Raw genomic sequence first — 19849 nt, 5'->3', positions numbered from 1 at the left:
TTAATCTAACATATCTTTAAAGGCATGAATTATTTGAAAACATTTTGTTTCTTTTTCATAATGCAGTTTAGTATATACAAAACAGTTGTTATGAAGAGCAAATAAATTCCTTTTCTTATTTTTACCTTTAAAAAAAGAGGCTAAATTTAATCATAAAGATAGTAAGTCTACTTTGTTTTAAGTAATTGTAATGATTATAAAGCAAAACTTATTACTTAAAATTTCAGAAAGATAGTATGGTATGTTGAAATATTGATTCCTTAGTCAGTAAGAGATTAGCAGTAAGAAATTCTTGGTACAGATTCTGCAGGGAATGAAAGCATTTTGTCAGGCCTTACTGACTTTGCCAGCATTGTTTTATAGCTGAAAAAAGGAGAATTTACCTGAGGTTCTGAAAGAGTTTACCAGTTTCGAGGAGGACTAGATCAGAGTCAAGTACAGTGGTGCGAATTTTGTATATGATGCATTTTTTTAAAAAAAATACTGCATTTTCTGGTGAATGATGATAATTGCAAAACTTTGGATTTTTATTTATTACAAAACACTATTTTCAATTTTTTGAAATTCAAGGCTTTCTTAGGAACGTGTGACTAATTTGCATTCACGATACTCATGCTAACTTTGGATATTCCCCATTTTTCTTGTTATCTGCAATTATACTTTTATGTAAGTGAGTTTTAGTTTTACTATTTTTCTTACATTTTCCAAAAAAACTGTCTCCTTTATAAAATTAGTAAACTCTTTGTTTTTAGTTAACTATTTGATTGGTATAATTATTGTCATACTTTAACCAGTGAAAAGGAATGTCCCATTTTATATTCGAGAGTATATTGAAAATGCATCTCAATTCAGTGCAGCATGTAAGTGAAAATTTGACCATCTATGGTGAGATTTGGTTTTATATTACCTTCTTTAATTTCTGAGTCTTGAAATGTTTTGTAATTAGAATATAGTATGATATAGTATGATACTACATTTACCTAACTATCCAAGTAATATTGTACTTGTTTGATCTTAGCGATTGAAATTTTATGTTGGGGTATTGATTAAATAAAAACATTATAGATCAAATAAAATGATAATTAGAATACTATAAAGTTTCTAAATATAACAGGTTGTATTCAGTGTATTTTAAAGTACCTAATAGCTGAAAGAATATTTTTGTTTTGTATGTAGTTATCCAAATACTTCTGGGAAAATATCAGAGGTCATCCAGTTAAATAAAATGTCCATATAATATCATGACTCTCATTTAGGTTGAAATCTATATTAAAATTGAAAGTGATAAGTTGTAAAACTGGAGATGAGATCCTAAGTATCTGGCCGTATATTTTTATTTGAGCTTTTAAAAATGAAGAATGAATTAATATCTTCAGAAATGACATCTTCATTAGTGTTAGCTTGAAATTGAGAGGATTACTGTAATGCCTACAAGGATTAACTTCTGATAAATTTAGAGAAAATTACTTTGACCATCAAATTTATGCATATGACCCAATAACATTACTAAATATGGATCATTCTATATTATTTACTTAATCTTCCAGGTAATAGAAGATAAATGTATCTGAATTTTCTCTCTCTACTTAGTGATATCTAAAATAATACATGGTGCATTATAGTAGATATTCAGCAGCTGAGATGATCATATATTGAAAGTGAAACATGAATAGCATTGATAGAAGAAGCATTATTTTAAAATACATTCAGGATCAAAGCCAAGATGACTTCCTGATGAATTCTCTATTGTGATTAACTTGATTTTATTTGACTTATATGTGATGCTGAATTATATATGATGCTGAATGGTAGGAAAGACATCAGGTTTTATTTGGGTAGATCAGACAGGAAAGAGTTTATTGTAACTTTGTGAGTTATGCCATGTTATCCGAAAGAGACCGATCATTATGTTAATGTCCTTTTTACTAATCATTTGTATAAACTGCCCTCTAATCTAGTGGCAAATTATAGGTTAATATTTGGGGGTATTTTTTTTGATAAGACAATGCCCAGTTAAACAGAGTGGTTGAAACATCCCTAAGTGCTAATGAGTACTTACTTGGTAGTCTATACTAATGCTTTAGTGGATGCTGAACAAGTTTAAATGTTAAGCTTTTTAGGAAGAGTGAATGATGGCTAATGATTATTTAATGACAGATCTCTGGACTGAAAGGCATTTAGCACTCAAAGTATACTGCAAAGCCTATTTCTCAAAGCTTCAGACAGGTTTATTTGGTCTCACCTTGAATAGAACAGTGCTGTATTGATTTCATTGGTGTGGATTTAAACACACTATCGGCTTAGAATAGCACTAGTATGCAGTAGAAAATGATTGTCTTAACCCTTATGGTGACTCTAAGCTATACTCTGATATTACAACATGAACTTCGGAAATGATCATGAATTTATTTGCAATATTTGGAGTTTGGTATCTGAGTTTGGAAAACCTTTGTTCATGGGAGCTTATAGCAGGTATTAACTTTTACTGAGACTTATGGAGAAGTAACTAAACCTAAAGTTATATTTTCAATTAGTGTTTTCCTTTGTAGTATTTGAAGAGTTTTTCTTTGGAAATAGTTGATGTTTCTGTGGATAGTATGCCGATTTTATTATCCTGTTAGGTAATACATTATTTAAGTTTTTAGTCTCTGAAAGGTAATAATGTTTATTATGCTTAGTACTTTGTATTTTTTTGTCTGTTTGCTTATTTCATGTATTTTTTTCCACATAAAACCCACTTGAAACTAGTTAACTTCATATGCTTGATAGAATATCTCCCCCTAGTTTTTTACGTTTGTTCTAGATTGCCCAAGTAGAAAATATATGTAATATTATTAGATAGTACAGACCAAAACTTAAACTTTTTTTAATTATAAATTTTGTTTGCTTGTTATCTTCTTTGAGAAACATTTTTAATTATACAGGATTTGGAGATACCTAATAAAGATTCATCTTGGAGTTGGTGTCAAATATTAGCTAGTTTCTATGCAACATATGCTGACTTAGAGACCAATGAAGATTCTAGAGATCGATCTGGAATGGTGTTGCTATGAGTGCCCATTCTCATCGTGCCCTTCACCATGTCATTTTAACACTTAGCCTACCTGACCTTCCTTATCTATAAAATAAAAATATTGGTTTGGTTAAAAGAGTTCTGTAATATCCTTTTTCTCTAAAATTCCAAAATTTCCTAACAGTTATCTAGTCTTGGACCTAGGAAATGTTTTACACATTTCTGATTTGTTTTCTTTTCCTTTTTAATGGTATATCTTTTTTTTTTTTTTTTGTGAAAGAATTTAGAAAGTGTTGTGGACACATAACTATGTCATTATAACAAATAAGAGTATCAGTGGATATGTGAAACACCCTAAGTAAGCAGGTGGAATTTGTATGAACCTAATATTCTTTTGATTATTTAAGGATAAGCTTCAGGTTTTCTGTTGCTTTATGTTTTCTAAATGGGGAATCTTTTACCTTGGACATTTTTTTTCATACATGAGTAAATGCTGTTTCTTATTGAGTATTTTGTAAAAATCAAAAACAGAGGATAAAGCGTAAGAGAAATTATTCAGTTTTTTTCTTTTGCTAGTAAGAGAAACTGTCTTGAGAAAAATGATAAGCATGTTAAATTCTTGCTTAGGGGGTCACCTGGGTGGCTCAGCGGTTGAGTGCCTGCCTTTGGCTCAGGGTGTGATCCTGGAGTCCCTGGATGGAGTCCCACATCAGGATCCCTGCAGGGAGCCTGCTTCTCCCTCTGCCTGTGTCTCTGCCTTTCTCTCTGTGTCTCTCATGAATAAATAAAATCTAAAATAATAATAATAATAATAATAATAATAATAATAATAATAATAATAATAATAATTCTTGCTTAGGATTGTTTTCATCTGCCTGTGTTCAACTCTTCTGTGCTATGTTATGACCCTGATATCGGTACTCATGGTGTGGGAGTGGTGGTGGGAGGAGTTCTCAGTAAATGTTACTGTCTTGATTTTATTCTCCTTTTTTTCTTCTGCCAAAAAGTCTCAGAGCAATTAAGTTCAATAAGAGTCATCCTGGATATATGTGTCCCTCTTTTATTTATTTGCATATATTTCCAGGTTTTTACATGTGAAAGTATCTCTCTAGTCTTTTTTTTTTTTTTTAAGATTTTACTTAGAAAGAGCGAGAGAGAATGAGTGGTGCAGTGAGCAGAGGGAGAGAGAGAAGCACTCCCTGCTGAGTAGGAAGCATGACATAAAGCTTGATCCCAGGACCCTGAGATCATGACCTGACTCAAAGGCAGACAGACACTTAACCGACTGAGCCACCCAGGCACCCCAGTATCTCTCTAGTCTTAATAAAGATGAATAAGATAAGACTATAAAACTATCTCTTTGTAACTCCTGAGTAACCTAATGACTAGCTAATCGGGAAAAATTTTGAGGAGATGATTATGTGTTAGAGCAGAAACAGATTTTTTGAAAACCAGTCTTTTCATATAGTATGACATCTTGCAAACCAGAGTATCTGACTACATGCATAAAGAGGTTAAAATATGAAATTTTTCTCTTAGTGTTCATTTCAAGAGTAGTGGCTTTTCCAAATCCACAGTAGTAACAAATCAATGACCGATTTTCAGGATCTGTAGGCATATGTACTTAGCTTTCTTGGGTTAAACACTGGAAGGATTATGTAAAAATTCAAGGCTCAAGGACTGTTTTGATTTGATACATACAGGTTAGGCAACTCAGATACAAGTTATAAATGGAATTTACTAGTTAATAGGAAATGATATGAAATAACTACATGGAATTTTAATATCAATATATTTGATACCTGAGAAGAAGTCATATAACCAGAAAAAAAGGTCTGAGAAAAAGAAATTTGCTAAATAACTGAAGTCAATTTGATAGAGTAGTTATCCTCTTCATAAAATGAGGAAATGTAAAAATTTTAAAATCATCTATAATAAAATAATCTATAATAATTTCAAAGGCACATAGTTCTCTCTACATGGAGCTTAAAAACGATAAAAGCCTGAATGTGTAACAAGATCAGAAATGGCAATCCTGTTTAACTATCTGATAAATTCAAGCTTTCTATGTTTTTAAGCTCTCTGGAGCTATTTAGAAATCTCTTTGAAAATGAGCTAAAATTAAAATGTCTTTTACACATGTGTATATTCCTTAGGCTGTATAAATGGACTACTTTTTCTATAGGTTCTAGGCTAATAACAAGTGTACCCTTAATGATTTGAGGCTGTGGTTTATTTTGTCATTGGCTTTTAGACTTTTAGCACAAGTGCTCAGTTTGACTTTGCTAATTTGTCTTTTTCTTTTTCAAAGTTTTACTTTCTTGGTCATCTGTTAATATGATTAGTAAATTAAGTCAGAGTTGTCAATGACCTTTTTATTTCTCCTGTAAATTTCTCCTTATTTCTTTTCTCATTTTTTCTTCTTTAAATTTAAACAATTTTCCTTAATTTTTATTATTTTTTTAGTTTTTAAGAACTGTACCATATGTTAATCTACATCAAGTTTTAATAACTCACAGGATGCATAAAAGAGATAAATCTTATGTTTTTCTGCTAGTTGTCAACTGTTTTATTAAAATCTTTGCTATAAAATGTTTTGGGCTTAACCACCACAACTTTTTCCAGATCTATTACTACTTCAAAGGTCTGGCCATTAATTTCCACAATATTGGAATTTTGTTGCCTCTCATGCTCCATTATTTTTACTTAACTTACCCTATAGAAAGAAAGCAGAAGAAAAAATAACCTGTGAAATAAGGTGATCATTTTTCAAAATCAGAGATAACATTATAATCTACTAAGAAAAATAAAAGCAAGAAATACCATACAGGTTCTAACTTACTGCAAACAAACCTGTTAAAAATGGTAACTTTGGGTTACATGGCATTGTTTCATTATTGTGACCAAATATATAATAATTCAGAAAAACGAATACTACAAATACTTCTTATAAAAGAGCTGATGTTCTACTTCTCAGTAGAACAAGGCAGTTATCCCCTTTGATCTGGTTTTGTATTACCAAGTTGATAAAGATAATAACTTAGGTGAAAATAGTTTTTAAGTTTAAGAATCTAATAAATGGTTTGTCATTTTATGAATATCAGTGACCTCAGATGTAACAGTCTATTTCTCACTGTCTGTAATGCCCGGGTGTGAAATTGTCATGGATCCACCCTAACAGTGCCCCAAATGTTAAGTCTCATGTGTCCCATTTGATCCCTTAAAGAAAACATCATATCTACTCCAGTATTTTTATAGGTGAATCTCACCGCAGGTGTTTTATTCTGCACATTACCTGTATGAGAATTTATGAGAATTATTTGCCATATTTTCGTAATTTCTATGACTTTATATGCCACTAACCACTGTTTTTGAAATATTTCTTTCTTCATGAAAAAGCTAAAATGGTCTTAATGTTACAATTCATAGTTTTTAAGACTTGAAGTGTTATCTCAGATTCACCTTTGAAAGGTAAAGTGAACTTGAACAGTATTTTTGGTAATTATTAACTACAAGATTTCTGAGTGCATGGATATGATAGATCTTTGGAATTTTTTGAATCGCAATTTTCTCTCAGAGTATTTGCACTAAAAGTAAAAACAAATTGACTTGCAGATGTTTAGGTAGAGAATGGGGGGGGGAACCAAAATAATGCAGATCATGGGGGAAAGGATAAAGAACTTGTCAGTGTGAAGAATAAGAAACTGTTACAAGAATTACTTGAAAATACAAGTTGCCTTCAAAGTTTAAAGTTTCTGCTTATCAAAATTATCAACATAACCTGCAAGCAATATCGTGATTAAGTTGCCTTTTAAAGGAAAATCATTTTGGAGTGTTTATCTGATTTTGTGAATAATGGATTTGATATATTTTGTCAAGTGCACATGCACATATATATTTGCAAGAGACATTATTTTAAAATGGCTTAATCAGCAGCAACAGCAGGAGATATGCGTTTGTAGAACCTGTTGTGTTCCAGCAGGGGGCTATCGTGCATACATACAAATGAAGAGCTTGTTTGTTTACTTCAGCTTTCAAGGGAGGGGGGGCAGGACACAGTGTAGCCGCAGCAAAAACAGGGAAAGCCTCATAGATTTGGGGGAGCAGCTTCCATATCCCTAACCCCAGTAGGTACAAGGAAAACACTGACAGATGGGTCAAAAAGTAAACTAAAATGTTTTTAAAGTACCAGAGGAAACCTATGTTGGTAAGAGAGGTGAATCCTGAAAGTAGTCTATGTACGTGCATTGGTAATAATGTGAAAGTTTGGAAGTAAATGTTCAGGTGCCTCATGATTGTCATTTTTAATCAATTTATCTTTCTTCCCAAAGAGGTAGATTGGAAGATTCAGAAAACTTTCACGTTTTATTTACTTAATGGTGCAGCAGAAATTTACATGTTGGCCATATAACCAATCTGCAGTTTTTTTTCCCCATATCATCGGAATTTATATACCTTATTATGTATAAAAATTGCAGGATTTGCAGTGCTCTAAGTTGTGTCAACAAATGAAAATACTATGCAATATTCATATAAAAGCACTTGGCTGGAAAAAAAAGGAACTAAATTACGTTTATGATGGTGTTGACCCATAGATTCTCCTTATGAGCTTATGAAACCCAGATTCACCACCAAGAGACTGAAGTCTTTGAGTCCTTTTTCACCCATTAGATTGTACCAATGTCTTTATATGTTTCCATTTAACAGATTCTTCTTTAAAGTATTTGACTAAGAATTGGGATATAATGAATAACTGAAATTTGGTTAGAATACTGTAGCATTTTAAATTCTTTTAAAAATTATTTCTAAAATATATTAATATGAAAAGATTTTTGCTTCAAGACTTCCTCCTCCCACCCTATTGTTAATACTTTCTTGGAAGATTACTGTTACCTATTTGGTTAAGAGTTGACACCTTTATGGCATTGTACTTTATCAGTCTTATACTTAAGAATATCAAGTAGGGGGCAGCCCCGGTGGCGCAGCGGTTTAGCGCCACCTGCAGCCTAGGGCATGATCCTGGAGACCCTGGATTGAGTCCCACATCAGGGTCCCTGCATGGAGCCTACTTGTCCCTCTGCCTGTGTCTCTGCCTCTCTCTCTCTCTCTCTGTGTCTCTATGAATAAATAAATAAATAATCTTAAAAAAATATATCAAGTAGGTATAGAAAAAGTTCAGGCCAAATATATGTGGAAACAGTTTACACTGTGGAAACTCCACTGAGGGTCATTTTTCTCATTATGATTCTAAAACTTGGATGACACATTTTAATATCTCAGAAATACAGTTGTAGCTCACTCAGATTTAAATTTTAATGTCTTGGTACACTAAGATTATTATACTTATATGCATGCATATAATTATATATTCATAATGTGTGTCTGTGTATGTAAAAGCATATTTGGTTAGCACCATATAATGATTATTAAAAAGGCATATCTTAAAAATACTATTCCATTAGGCAACCACATTTATCAATTTCAATAACAGGAGACAGTTGAAGTTATTTTGTTTAAAGTACATCTAGAGAACAATTTGAACTCAGTTTGCTTTTGAAGATCTAATTTATTTTAGATACTTCTGTTTATGTTCAGAAATGTATTAAAATATATTTTGATTGGATATATTTCACCATCATACTATTGTAAAGTCATCTTAATGTTTTTCATAGTATCAGTTTATAATGCCACATAAAGTATCCTTAGGGCTAAGAAAAGAGAAATAGATAAAAATAAAAATTTGGAAGAATATTTCACCAGTCTTAAAAATTTTTATAGTTTTATTGACTAACATTTTGTAAGAGCTTTGAATATATATATGCTGACTATTCTAGCTGTACGCAAACTTTGTAAATAGTAAATCATGTCCTAATTATGAAAGTTTCCAGGGATCCCTGGGTGGCTCAGTGGTTTAGCGTCGCCTTTGGCCCAGGGTGTGATCCTGGAGTCCCAGGATCGAGTCCCACGTGGGGCTCCCTGCACGGAGCTTGCTTTTCCCTCTGCCTGTGTCTCTGCCTCTCTCTCTCTCTGTCTCTCATGAATAAATAAATAAAATCTTAAAAAAAAAATTTCTGTGTACTCAAGATTGCCAATATTAACAAAGTTCACTTTATTAAATTTATTTTTTAATAATTAATCAAAACCTAATAGGAAATATGCTTTATGGCAAATAAAACAAAGTTATAAAGAATCATAATAGAGGCTATTATCTAGCTTAATCCAACTTACTATTTTAAATAGTCTTTACGTGCTGCCCTTTAGTTCTCTGCTGTAAGATATTGCAACATATTCTTCTCTGATCATTCATATAGAATCCTACAAAGTCACAGTTATTAATATATAAGATATATGCCTTATTGAATACAATTTTTTGCTTACTGAGTCAGTACATAGTAACAGCAGTTTTTCTATACATAAAATTCTAAAATAGATTAAATACTGAAAGAGTAAAGAAAAGTATTTAAATTTTTATTCTCATTTATCATGAATAAATAGATATTACTGAAATTCCAAAGGGGTGTTTTGGAGTATATTAAAATTTATACCAAATTTAGAAAACGTTGATATCATTGTGAATGTCACTTGGACTCTATCATATAGCAGAAATTTCTGGCATAAAATTAGTATGCTAAGCCAACCTGAATGTAATGTTTTGATTTTAAAAACCCTAGTAATGTGTTTGTGATACAGTTTTAAGTACAGTCATGATCATGAAGTGAATTATGCCTGAATTCAAACACATTATTTCATTAATTTTTATTAGAGTTTTAAATATCAAACATATGTAAGTCATCTATGGAAAGCATTCTGATACTCTGTCTAAACAAAGAATTAAATTTTTGATAATGGTTTTTCCAGGTCAAACCTCACCGTTCTTACACTATATTCTCAGAGTAGTAAATTGGTAGTATCTTCTTATCTAAGGCTTAATACCTAATACAATAACAGAGCTCCATCAATATATGGCTAATCACAGATATAAAGTATCTGCTGGTAGTCCATCTCTCATAAAACCGCCGTTAGCCTTAATTCAAATCCATTGATTCCTATTCCAGTTAAAACTGAAGAACTTAATATGTCTTTTAATCCTTTTATTGTAAGCTAGGATAAAATTAATTTTACCCTGGAACTGCACAAAGCCAATTAACATGATCTTTAGAGTTATTTAGTAAAGTGCTTCAAACTGTTAAATTTATCTTGACCTCTTGGTTGCACTCTCTGACTGCTTTTTAAATGAGGCAATCAATATCTCACAGCCCTTTAAATAGCTTAAACTTCTCAAATATTTTACCTGTGTTCCAGTTAAGCTGTAAGTAAAGTGTTTACTCGTATTCGTGTAAATGTAGAGTCAATTATGCTAAATCTAAAGACATAAGTACTTTTGAGGAACACTGTATGAATTAAATGGTTGTTTTAATAAAAATCAAAGGCTCATATTTTGTTTAAAGAAACCCAATAATGAAGAAAGCTGCTATTTTTACACGGAACAGGTATCCTATTTGCAACTTAAAATGTAGAACATTTTTGTCCTTTACCACTGCATCCAGCTTCTGTTTTCCACACAGGGCTAGTCGAAGGTATTAATTTTCTTACTGTGATAGGGTGATCAACCGTCCTGTCAAGAAAATGGATCTCCATGTCACCCTTTAGCATGATTAAATGGAGGCATGTCTCTGTGAAAAAATACCAAATTTTCATGAGACAAATGAAACTGTAGAAAGGTGTACTTTTACAGAATTATTTTATTTTTAATATCTCAAAATCTCCCATTTGGTTGTGTCAGTTTTTTTATAGGAAAACATTGTAGCTAATTGCCTGTGTCTTGTATTATTTAAGAGCAAACCCAGGCAAAGCCAATAATTTTAAATGTTTCCAAATCTGAAAAATCAAAGAATCAGAAATTGCTATATGTTGCTGTTGGAATAGTAGTAGGATGGGCATCTGTACCTTATATAATCACTAATCAGTCAGTGTCTCTTTTTAGGTGATCCTTTTCTTGCTCTTACTTTTTTCCTTGTTAACAAAGAACTATCATATTTTCAGATCTGAGTACTGATAAAAATTACGTACCAGAGAATTTCACCATCAATAGTATTAATAGCCAGTTGGACAGTGTTCTTCTGAGCCTGTGCGCATGCCAAACTTTAAATTACACCAAGTGATGTGCTTGACAGCTAATTAAGATTTCATATTTTGGCCACTTAGCAGAGAGCACCTGTTATGGTACTTTCTATTAGCTTCAGGATAAAATTTAGAAATGGCTGTTTTAAAGCACATTGTTTAAACTTCCCTAAAGTCTTAATTCCTTCCTGAGAAGTGGGAGTTAAGACAAGATTGAGGTAATTAAACAAAAGGAACATAGGGAAGGTAGGAGACCAGAGTGGAGGCGGAGCTGTCCAAATGCCCCTGTTGTTTAATTTCCTACTGGAAGCAGCCCATGTGTGCTTCTGGGGCCCCCTCCCCCTTCAAGCAGGGGCCGTTGCACAGGCTGAACGGCTGGGGTCAATGCCTTGCCTATTGATCAGTATCCCTGCAGTCCCTTGCTCCAGCAGCTGCTTCATTGGCTTCTTTCAGGGCCTGCTTCAGTACATTAGAATAGAAATCCATAACCAGAGCTGTGCTCATCCAAGCAGGGGAAGAAACTAAATTAAATGGTATAAAACAATCTTGGATCAGGAGTTTGTGCCAATTCATCTTGATCTAAGATGTCACACCGGGCTCTCTGTCTGAGCACCTGGGCTAGAGGCAGCCATAGTGAAAATAGATGGAGCTGCGATCATTCATTTGTCAGCTAAGGAGCAAGGCAGCGGTTAGCAATTCCCTTCTGCAGAGGTCAGCTGACAGAACAATCAGTGCAACTGCAGAATAGAGCTTTCCTTTGAACTATTGTTATGGAGCATGCTCTTGCTGAGACATGGGGGGAGGGGAACTCGATTTGCTTCCTGTTTCAAGACTACTATGGAAAGAGTGAAATATCTACTACATGAAGCTAGATGCAGTTGCGCCGAGCTCTCACTCCCGTGTGTGTGTGTGTGTGTGTGTGTGGCGCGCGCGCGCGCGCTTGTACTCAAAGTTGGTTTTAAATGCATGTACTGAGATACAAATTATCAATCTGTTAGATATTCCTTTCTCTAGAATTTGGGTTCGTTTTCACCCTCCTAAACACAGGGGCAGTGGTTATTGATTTTGTTTCTTCTTAGTATGGGTAAGCTTTTAGCTTTCTCCCCTACTTTCGTTATTGGAACTGTGACAGATCAGTGGCACACTTGGAATCTGTCATTGCCCATATGAACTAACACTCTTACTAACGCTTCTTTACCTTTAAAAAACTAGAAGAAAACCATCAAGAGAGAGAATCAGTGGTATCTGATTAGAAGATATTTCTGAATGTTACTTAAATATTTTTGAAATGTTAATTGAACCTTTTTTATAAGAAATGTGAATTCATGAAATAAGAGTGATCATGACCTTGGAAGTGATAAAGTAATTTTATAAGGCTGGAAGGAATATCCTTGTAGCATGCAAGTGGTTTGAAATAGACTACAAAAAAATTTAACAAATTAGAGTAATGAATAATAACTAAAGTTTTACATGAAAGAATTACAATATTTTTAAAGACCAGTGTATTCTCTGGACTCATTTTGGCTTTTGTCTTTCTAATACAGTGCGTGAAAACTAATGGCAAATTTTCAGAACTTTTTTTTAAGCAAAAGTGACATGCAGAAGCTAAGAAACTACAACAGGAACAACAAATCTTTCTTTGTACTCAGATGAACCAAACTCTTCTTATTTTCCAGATAAACAGTAACCACTCTTTGATGTTACCATCTTAATTTTCTTAGTTTTTTTATAAGTACTTTAATGCCACTTTCTTATACAATTACTCCTTTCCAACTATTAAATTCTTTGTAATATCTGCCACTTCCTTTTCTTAGGCTCAACTAGGTCTGCTCACTCACACCCATTCTGCCTTTCAGCACGGCTAAATAAATGCAATTTAAAGTTTATATTAAAGAACTTTGTGCTCTAGGTGGTTTTTTTATTAAGCTTCTGGAAAGGCCATACCTACTTACCTTGAAAGGATTTCTTTTGCTTTGTTTTTACTCTTGTTTTAATTAACTTTTGCCAAAATTCTTACTAAATATTTTACTTTTTGTTCTAATTTTGTCTTAATTAATTCTGATAATTGTCTTAATTTAGATTTTTAAAAGAACTTAAGGTATGACATCTAAAATCTGCAGTGTTTTCACCAACTTACTCAGGACTCACCATGGATCTTAAAGATACCCGCTTCTCTGCATCTCCTATTTACTTAGCATTATTTGACATCCCAAGACTAAACTAGTCTTAATCTCTCACTTTGATTTCCACAATATCCTCTGAACCCCTAGATCTAATTACATCATTCTGTGGCTTAAATTCTACCTTGGGTATCTTCCTGTTGTTTATAGAATAAGAATTAAAATGTGAATATGATCTATGATGCCATCTGAGGTCTGTCTGGCCCTTGCCTGCCTCCCTTGCCCATTTTCTGTCTTTCTCTTGTCTCATAGGCTTGCAGCCCAACTACTGCTTCTTGAAATAGAAGTCAACAAATTACTTTATTTTTTAGGTTCTTAAACATACTATTCTCTCAGTTCATAATGTTCTCATTGATTCTGTAACCTATTTCTGATTCTTATTTAGTAGCCTTTAAGTTCAAAGAGGACAGTGAACTTGCTTTTCACATCTCTTTTCACAGCAAGCATGATGCCACAAATACGCCAGATCTTCAGTTCTTATATTGAGACTGAGTAACTGATGGAATTAATGAATTCCTACTACGACTGGTACTTACTGTTTTTAACCTGATTGTTGCAGGAGTCTTCTTTTGGTTCTACTGGACATGTCTTATTTTACCTCATAATCTGCCTCCCGCCTGCCACTATCATGATCTTTCTAACAATGAATAAATCTGATATCACCACCTTATATGAAATTATTTAACACCTTTTCACTAACCAAAAGTTAAAAGTCTTCAGCTTGCCCTGCAGAAGTCTCTCTTGATTTGGTTGGTCCACCTATAGCTTCTCATATTGTCATTCCCTTGCCTTACCTCCAGTTAGTTTATATTGAAAAAGTAAATGAAGAGACAAAATAAAATAACATCTAAAAGCATTCAGAGGTTCCTGCTGTTAATTTCCTATTTGGCATTCTGAGCTCTGAGGGCCCTTTGTTATATTGATTTTATTAATATAGAGACAGACTACTTGAAAGGGGTCAGAAAAGCTGGATGGATGGCTGAAAAGAGTAGAAAGCTGACCTCCAGTGAAGGTGTCTCCAAAAGTTCACTTTTTAAAATTTTTCTGTACCAAATATATAGCGATGATGGATAAGATATACAAACAGAAAATCAAAAAGACATAACTAGTCTCCAGAAAGATAGATATCTCTGTGGACAAGTAATAAAATAGAAATGATCTGGGCTGAAACCCTTAGCTGCTTTCCAGAAGCAGGCTTTTGGCTCCTGTGAGCTAAAAAGGACTTAAGATATATCATGAGTAAAGCTTAAAGCCAGGATCTAGGCTGTAGATTTGACATTTCTTGAAAGGACCCCGAGAAGATGTAAACATATCACTACTCAGTAAAAATTGAAGTTGTATTATTAAAGGAGAGGAAAATGAATGTTGATTCTGTGATTGGCAACATTAACCATAATAGGTTATGAAAATAAGTGAATTGTGTTTATCCTAAGAACCTGGAAACAAAACGGGTGCTTGGCTGGCTAAGTGGGTGGAGCTTGTGACTCTTGATCTTGGGGTTGTAAATTCAAGCCCCATGTTGGGTGTAGAATTTACTTAAAAGTAGATTTTTAAAAAGAACCTAGAGGGATTCCTGAATGGCTCAGTTGGTTAAGCCTCTGCCTTCAGCTCAGGTCATGATCCCAGAATCCTGGGATCAAGCCCTACATTGGGCTCCCTGCTCAGCAGGGAGTCTGCTTCTCCCTCTGCTTCCCACCCCACACTTGTGTGTGTGCTCTCTCTCTTTCTCTGTATGTGTCAAATAAATCTTAAAAAAAAGAACCGACAGAGAAAACATGAAGGAGGAATAATAAAAATAACAACAGAAATTGCTGAAATAAAAGAAATGAAATATTAAGATCAAAACTGGAATATTTATAAAATTTTTTGAGAAAGAAAGAGCATATGAGTGGGTGGGCATAGGCAGAGAGAGAGAGAGAGAGAGAGAGAGAGAGAGAGACGCTCATGCAGACTCCCTGTTAAGCGAGGAGCCCAACACAGGGGCTTGATCTCATGACCCTGAGATCATGATCTGAGCTGAAGGCATTATCTAAGAGTTGGATGATCAACAGGCTGAGCCACCAGGCACCCCACCAAAGTATTTTTTGAAAATCTAGTAAAATATATATTTCTAGCAAAACTGATCAAGGAAAGCATAACAAGTATTAGAGAAGGCATAAATAGTTAAAGGGATCCATAGGAATGATACATTTGAAATATTTTCATTATAGAGAATACTACAGATAATCTCACATCAAATAAGTAATTCCTTTAAAAGTGCAAGCTATCAAAAATGACTCAAGAAGAAATAGAAAGCCAAACTGAATAAGTAACTGCCAAACTTTTCTAAAGTAGTTGTACCTTTTTACATTTTCACCTGCAGTCCATTCATTTTGTTCATACTTGACAGCACCTCTTAGAATCCTTTTTATTGCAGCCATTCTAGTAGATGTGAAATGGTATCTCATCGTGGTTTTGATTTGCATTTTCCTAATGACCAGTGATGTTAAGCATCTTTGATATGCACATTGGCCACTCATATATCATCGTATTTCAAATATCTATTCAAATTGTTTACCCATTTTAAAAGTTGTAGGAGTTTGTTGTATATTCTGGATACAATCCCTTATAGATACTTAATTGACAGTACTTTCTCTCAGTCTGTGTATTGTCTTTTTACTTTCTTGATTCTGTCATTCAAGTGTAAAAATTTGTCATATTGATGAAATCCAATTAAAGAAATTTTAAAAATTACTTGTGCTTTTTGTATTATATCTGAGAAATTATTGGAGATCGGGAATCCCTGCGTTACTCAGCGGTTTAAAACCTGCCTTTGGCCCAGGGTGTGATCCTGGAATCCTGGGATCAAGTCCCACGTCGGGCTCCCTGCATGGGTCCTGCTTCTCCCTCTGCCTGTGTCTCTGCCCCTCTCTCCCTCTTTCCCTCTCCCTCCCTCCCTCCCTCCCTCCCTCCCTCCCTCCCTCCCTCCCTCCCTCCCTCTCTCCCTCCCCCTCTTTCTGTGTCTCTCAGGAATAAATAAATCTTTTTTTTTTTTAAAAAAAAGCTTAATTAAAAGCAAGGCACTGAAAATAAATTATTGAAGATCATGAAGGTACAGCTGTTTTCTTTTGCAAGTTATTTTGGGCTCTTATATTTAGTACTGTGCATCTATTTTTAGTTGATTTTTTGTGTAGTGAAAGGTGGAAGCCCAAATTAATTCTTTTGCAGATGGATAACAAGTCATCTCGGTACCCTTTATCGAATGGTATTTCCTGAAAGAGTAATCTTGAATTTTTTTATTATTACATGTCTTTTGTGTATCGATATTTTTTAACTTATATTTTGTTTTCAGGTTGCTTGTCAAGTATTCCACAAATGAAGAAGATTTCCACATCTTATGAAGAAAGACGGAAGCAAGCTACTGCTATTGTTTTACTAGGAGTAATAGGAGCTGAATTTGGTGCTGAAATTGAACCTCCTAAATTGTTGACCAGACCTCGAAGCTCTAGTCAAATTCCTGAGGGATTTGGCTTGACTAGTGGTGGATCCAACTACTCACTGGCCAGACATACTTGTAAGTTATAAAATTCCTAATGCTGATCTATTAGTTTCAATATATATGTTTTGTTAACAAAACCTCAGAATGCATATTCCGAGTTTTAACTTCAGTAGGATGCCGACAAAATCAGAAAGCAGTACAATCTGTTTGGCACATTACCCTTTGGTTGTAGTTATCCAAGCTTCCTTTTAAAATTTAAAACATAGTCTTGAAGATGCTTTTCTTAAAAAACACATTTCTGATCTTTGTGTTTGCATATTTTGGTTAAGATTTTAACCTAAACTTCTCATTTCTAAAATAATTTCTATAAAACTATGCCATATGTCCTTAATGAGGTTTGAAAAGTCAGGAGTAGGGATGCATTAGTTACAATTAGAGCTCAAAAAGCTTGTATAGTACTGCTACCTTGTATTCTGTGGTTGGGGTGTTTAATAACAGGTTAAAGATATTTTAAAATGTCTTTTGGTACTTCAGTGTTGGAACTCCTTTAGGTAAGGTCAAAATATTCCTACCATATTGCAGAATTATTTCTAACAAATTGTGTCATTGTAAGAACCAAATATAGTCCTACTGAATATATTGCAGGTATTCTTTATAGAACAAATTGCAGTGTGCTTTGGGGTTTGGGCCCTTTAAGGAAAGAAAAAAGATATTTGTTACTTTGTTAGTTACAACAGCAGAAAACTTCCCTGGATTGTTGTCCTGTACTTATGCCGCAAAATCATGGAGCCATATTAAGCTTTTATTATTAAAACCCTCCTATAGATTTAGCTGCCTGTCCTTGCCCACCTCCTGTTTTGTTTTTTGTTTTTTTTTTTTTAAAGATTCTTAATACAACAAAGACTTATTAGTGGTTGGTATTCTCCTGATCCGTTTGACATTCAGAATCAGAGAGTAATCATGACAATACCACCACCACCACCAATAAAGCTTTGAACATGATTTTAAGCTCTTTTACATACATTAGCTCACTTAATCTTCATAATATCCCTGTAAAGTGGGCACCTCAATTACCTCTACTTGACACATAAGGCTAACTGGGCACAGAGAGAGATAGTCACCCAGGCTGAGAACATACTTCTAGGAAATGGCACTTTTTGTTTCAGCACAATCTGTTGGGCCCAGAGCTGGTGCTTTGACTGTTATGCACACTGCTGCCGTTCAATGGTTCCTCGTTGAGAAGGGCTTAATGACCAACCTATGCTGTTACTCCAAAATACAAGAAGAGTTTTCCATCCCCTCATTTAATCTTCTTCAAAGTAGCTCAGCCAAAAGGTGGTACAATCTCAATTTAACTCAAGCTTCTTGGGAGTTAAAAACCCAGGTCCTTTGCATTTTCCACCTGCACACATCTGCTCTGCCTCTCTCCTGTGGTCCTGCCAGCTGTGGGCCCCTCCCTCTCAGCTCTAGCATCTTTATCTTTTCTCAAGTTCTGCAGGTTCTCTGCTTTTAATTCATAAAACTCTGCTCAAATCTCACCCACTCTACAAAAGGTTCACCTCTCTATGTCATTCCAGGATTTATGTATATAGGATTTATGTGTATAGCTTCTTACTTGGAGTTTTGACACTAGAATATTAGAGGTTAATGAAACTTTGGCCTGAGTTAGTCTGGTGGCTTTCAAACTTTTTCCCCCCACTCACCATCTCTCTAATGAGGATCAAGAAATGTCTGATTCCATGTATGTTTTTATGTTGACAGCTGAAACTTTTCAACAATAAAGTTAAGCGTTCGCAAAAGATGTAATTTTGAGGGTAGTGTGAATATTGACATTTAAAAATAAAATACTATTTTTATATTCAATAGAATATTTACCATACCTATTTGATAACCATCATCATTCATGTTTAAAAAAAAAAATGTGACAGACTTTCCTTTAAAAGTCAGAAATCCCAGTGCCTGGGTGGCTCAGTCAGTCAGCATCTGACTCTTGATTTTGGCTTAGGCCATGATCTTAGGGGCATGAGATCAAGTGCCACATCTGGCTCCACACTGAGCTTGAAACCTATTTGGGATTCTCTCTCCCTCTCTTTCTGCTCTTCCCTGCTCTTGCATGCACCTGTGCACACACTTTCTCTCTCTCTTTCTCTCTCTCTCAAAAAAGTCAAATCCTACATCCTTGATTATTTTCCTTAGAAAAGTTCTGCCCTCGCAGTTTTAGGGAAGGTATTTATTTGCATACTTAGCATCCAAAAATCAGTTCCTTCAAACTAACAGATCTTAAAACTATTTGTGCTTTTAAAACCATGTATTCTTGAAAAATCTTACAATGCCCTCATTTCAGGGGTTACATTCCTTATTTTGAAGACTACAAATTAGTCTAACCTTTGTGGTATAATATCTTAAGAGGTTTTTTTGTGTGTTTTGTATTTTCCTGGACATAAATGGAAAAGGAAAATGGACATAAATGCTGTTTCTCAGGAATTTTCACATAGCTCAATAGAGGTACTTATATATAAATATGGAAACATCATAAATTAATAAATTGCTGACAGACTCCACCTAAGTCATTGGCTAGTTGCTGGGCAGATTGGTCTACATCACTTTCTCTTAGTTATCTAGGCCAGTACTATTACCATCCTTTTCTAACTACAATTCATCTTTATGCAAAATTCTGATATTCATGAATTTTCTTATTTATTTATTTTTAAAGATTTTATTTATTCATGAGAGACACAGAGAGAGAGAGAGGCAGAGACACAGGCAGAGAGAGAAGCAGGCCCCTTGCAGGGAGCCCGATGTGGGACTCAATCCCAGGCCTCCAGGATCAGGCCCTGAGCTGAAGGCAGATGCTTTAACTGCTGAGCCACCCAGGCATCCCAGAGTTTTCTTTTAACTGTAATAATTTCACTTGCAAATTGTGTCTACTGTAACTACAAAAAGAGGAAACAGATTAGTAGAAAAGCAGAAATTTAAAAAGGTGTGGCAACATAGAAATAGAGATTTTTCAAAGAAGCCTTGGAAATTGATTTTAAAAAAAAGATAGGGTGTCAGTGT

At 34.2% G+C, this 19849-nt stretch overlaps 1 protein-coding gene across 5 annotated transcripts in view; it reads left to right on the top strand.

Annotated features, from left to right (window-relative positions):
• LOC129514524 (WD repeat-containing protein 7) overlaps positions 1-19849 on the top strand; it is a 353352-nt gene that overhangs the window by 191136 nt on the left and 142367 nt on the right. For all 5 annotated transcript variants that reach the window (XM_055333148.1, XM_055333146.1, XM_055333147.1 and 2 more), the window contains one exon: positions 16646-16867. In XM_055333148.1, the coding sequence (XP_055189123.1) occupies positions 16646-16867 (222 nt within the window). The remainder of the gene's footprint in view (positions 1-16645; positions 16868-19849) is intronic.

This window comes from Nyctereutes procyonoides, unplaced genomic scaffold (genome assembly GCF_905146905.1).
Source record: "Nyctereutes procyonoides isolate TBG_1078 unplaced genomic scaffold, NYPRO_anot_genome, whole genome shotgun sequence".
NCBI lineage: Eukaryota > Metazoa > Chordata > Mammalia > Carnivora > Canidae > Nyctereutes > Nyctereutes procyonoides.
This window is presented reverse-complemented; position numbering and strand designations above follow the sequence as displayed.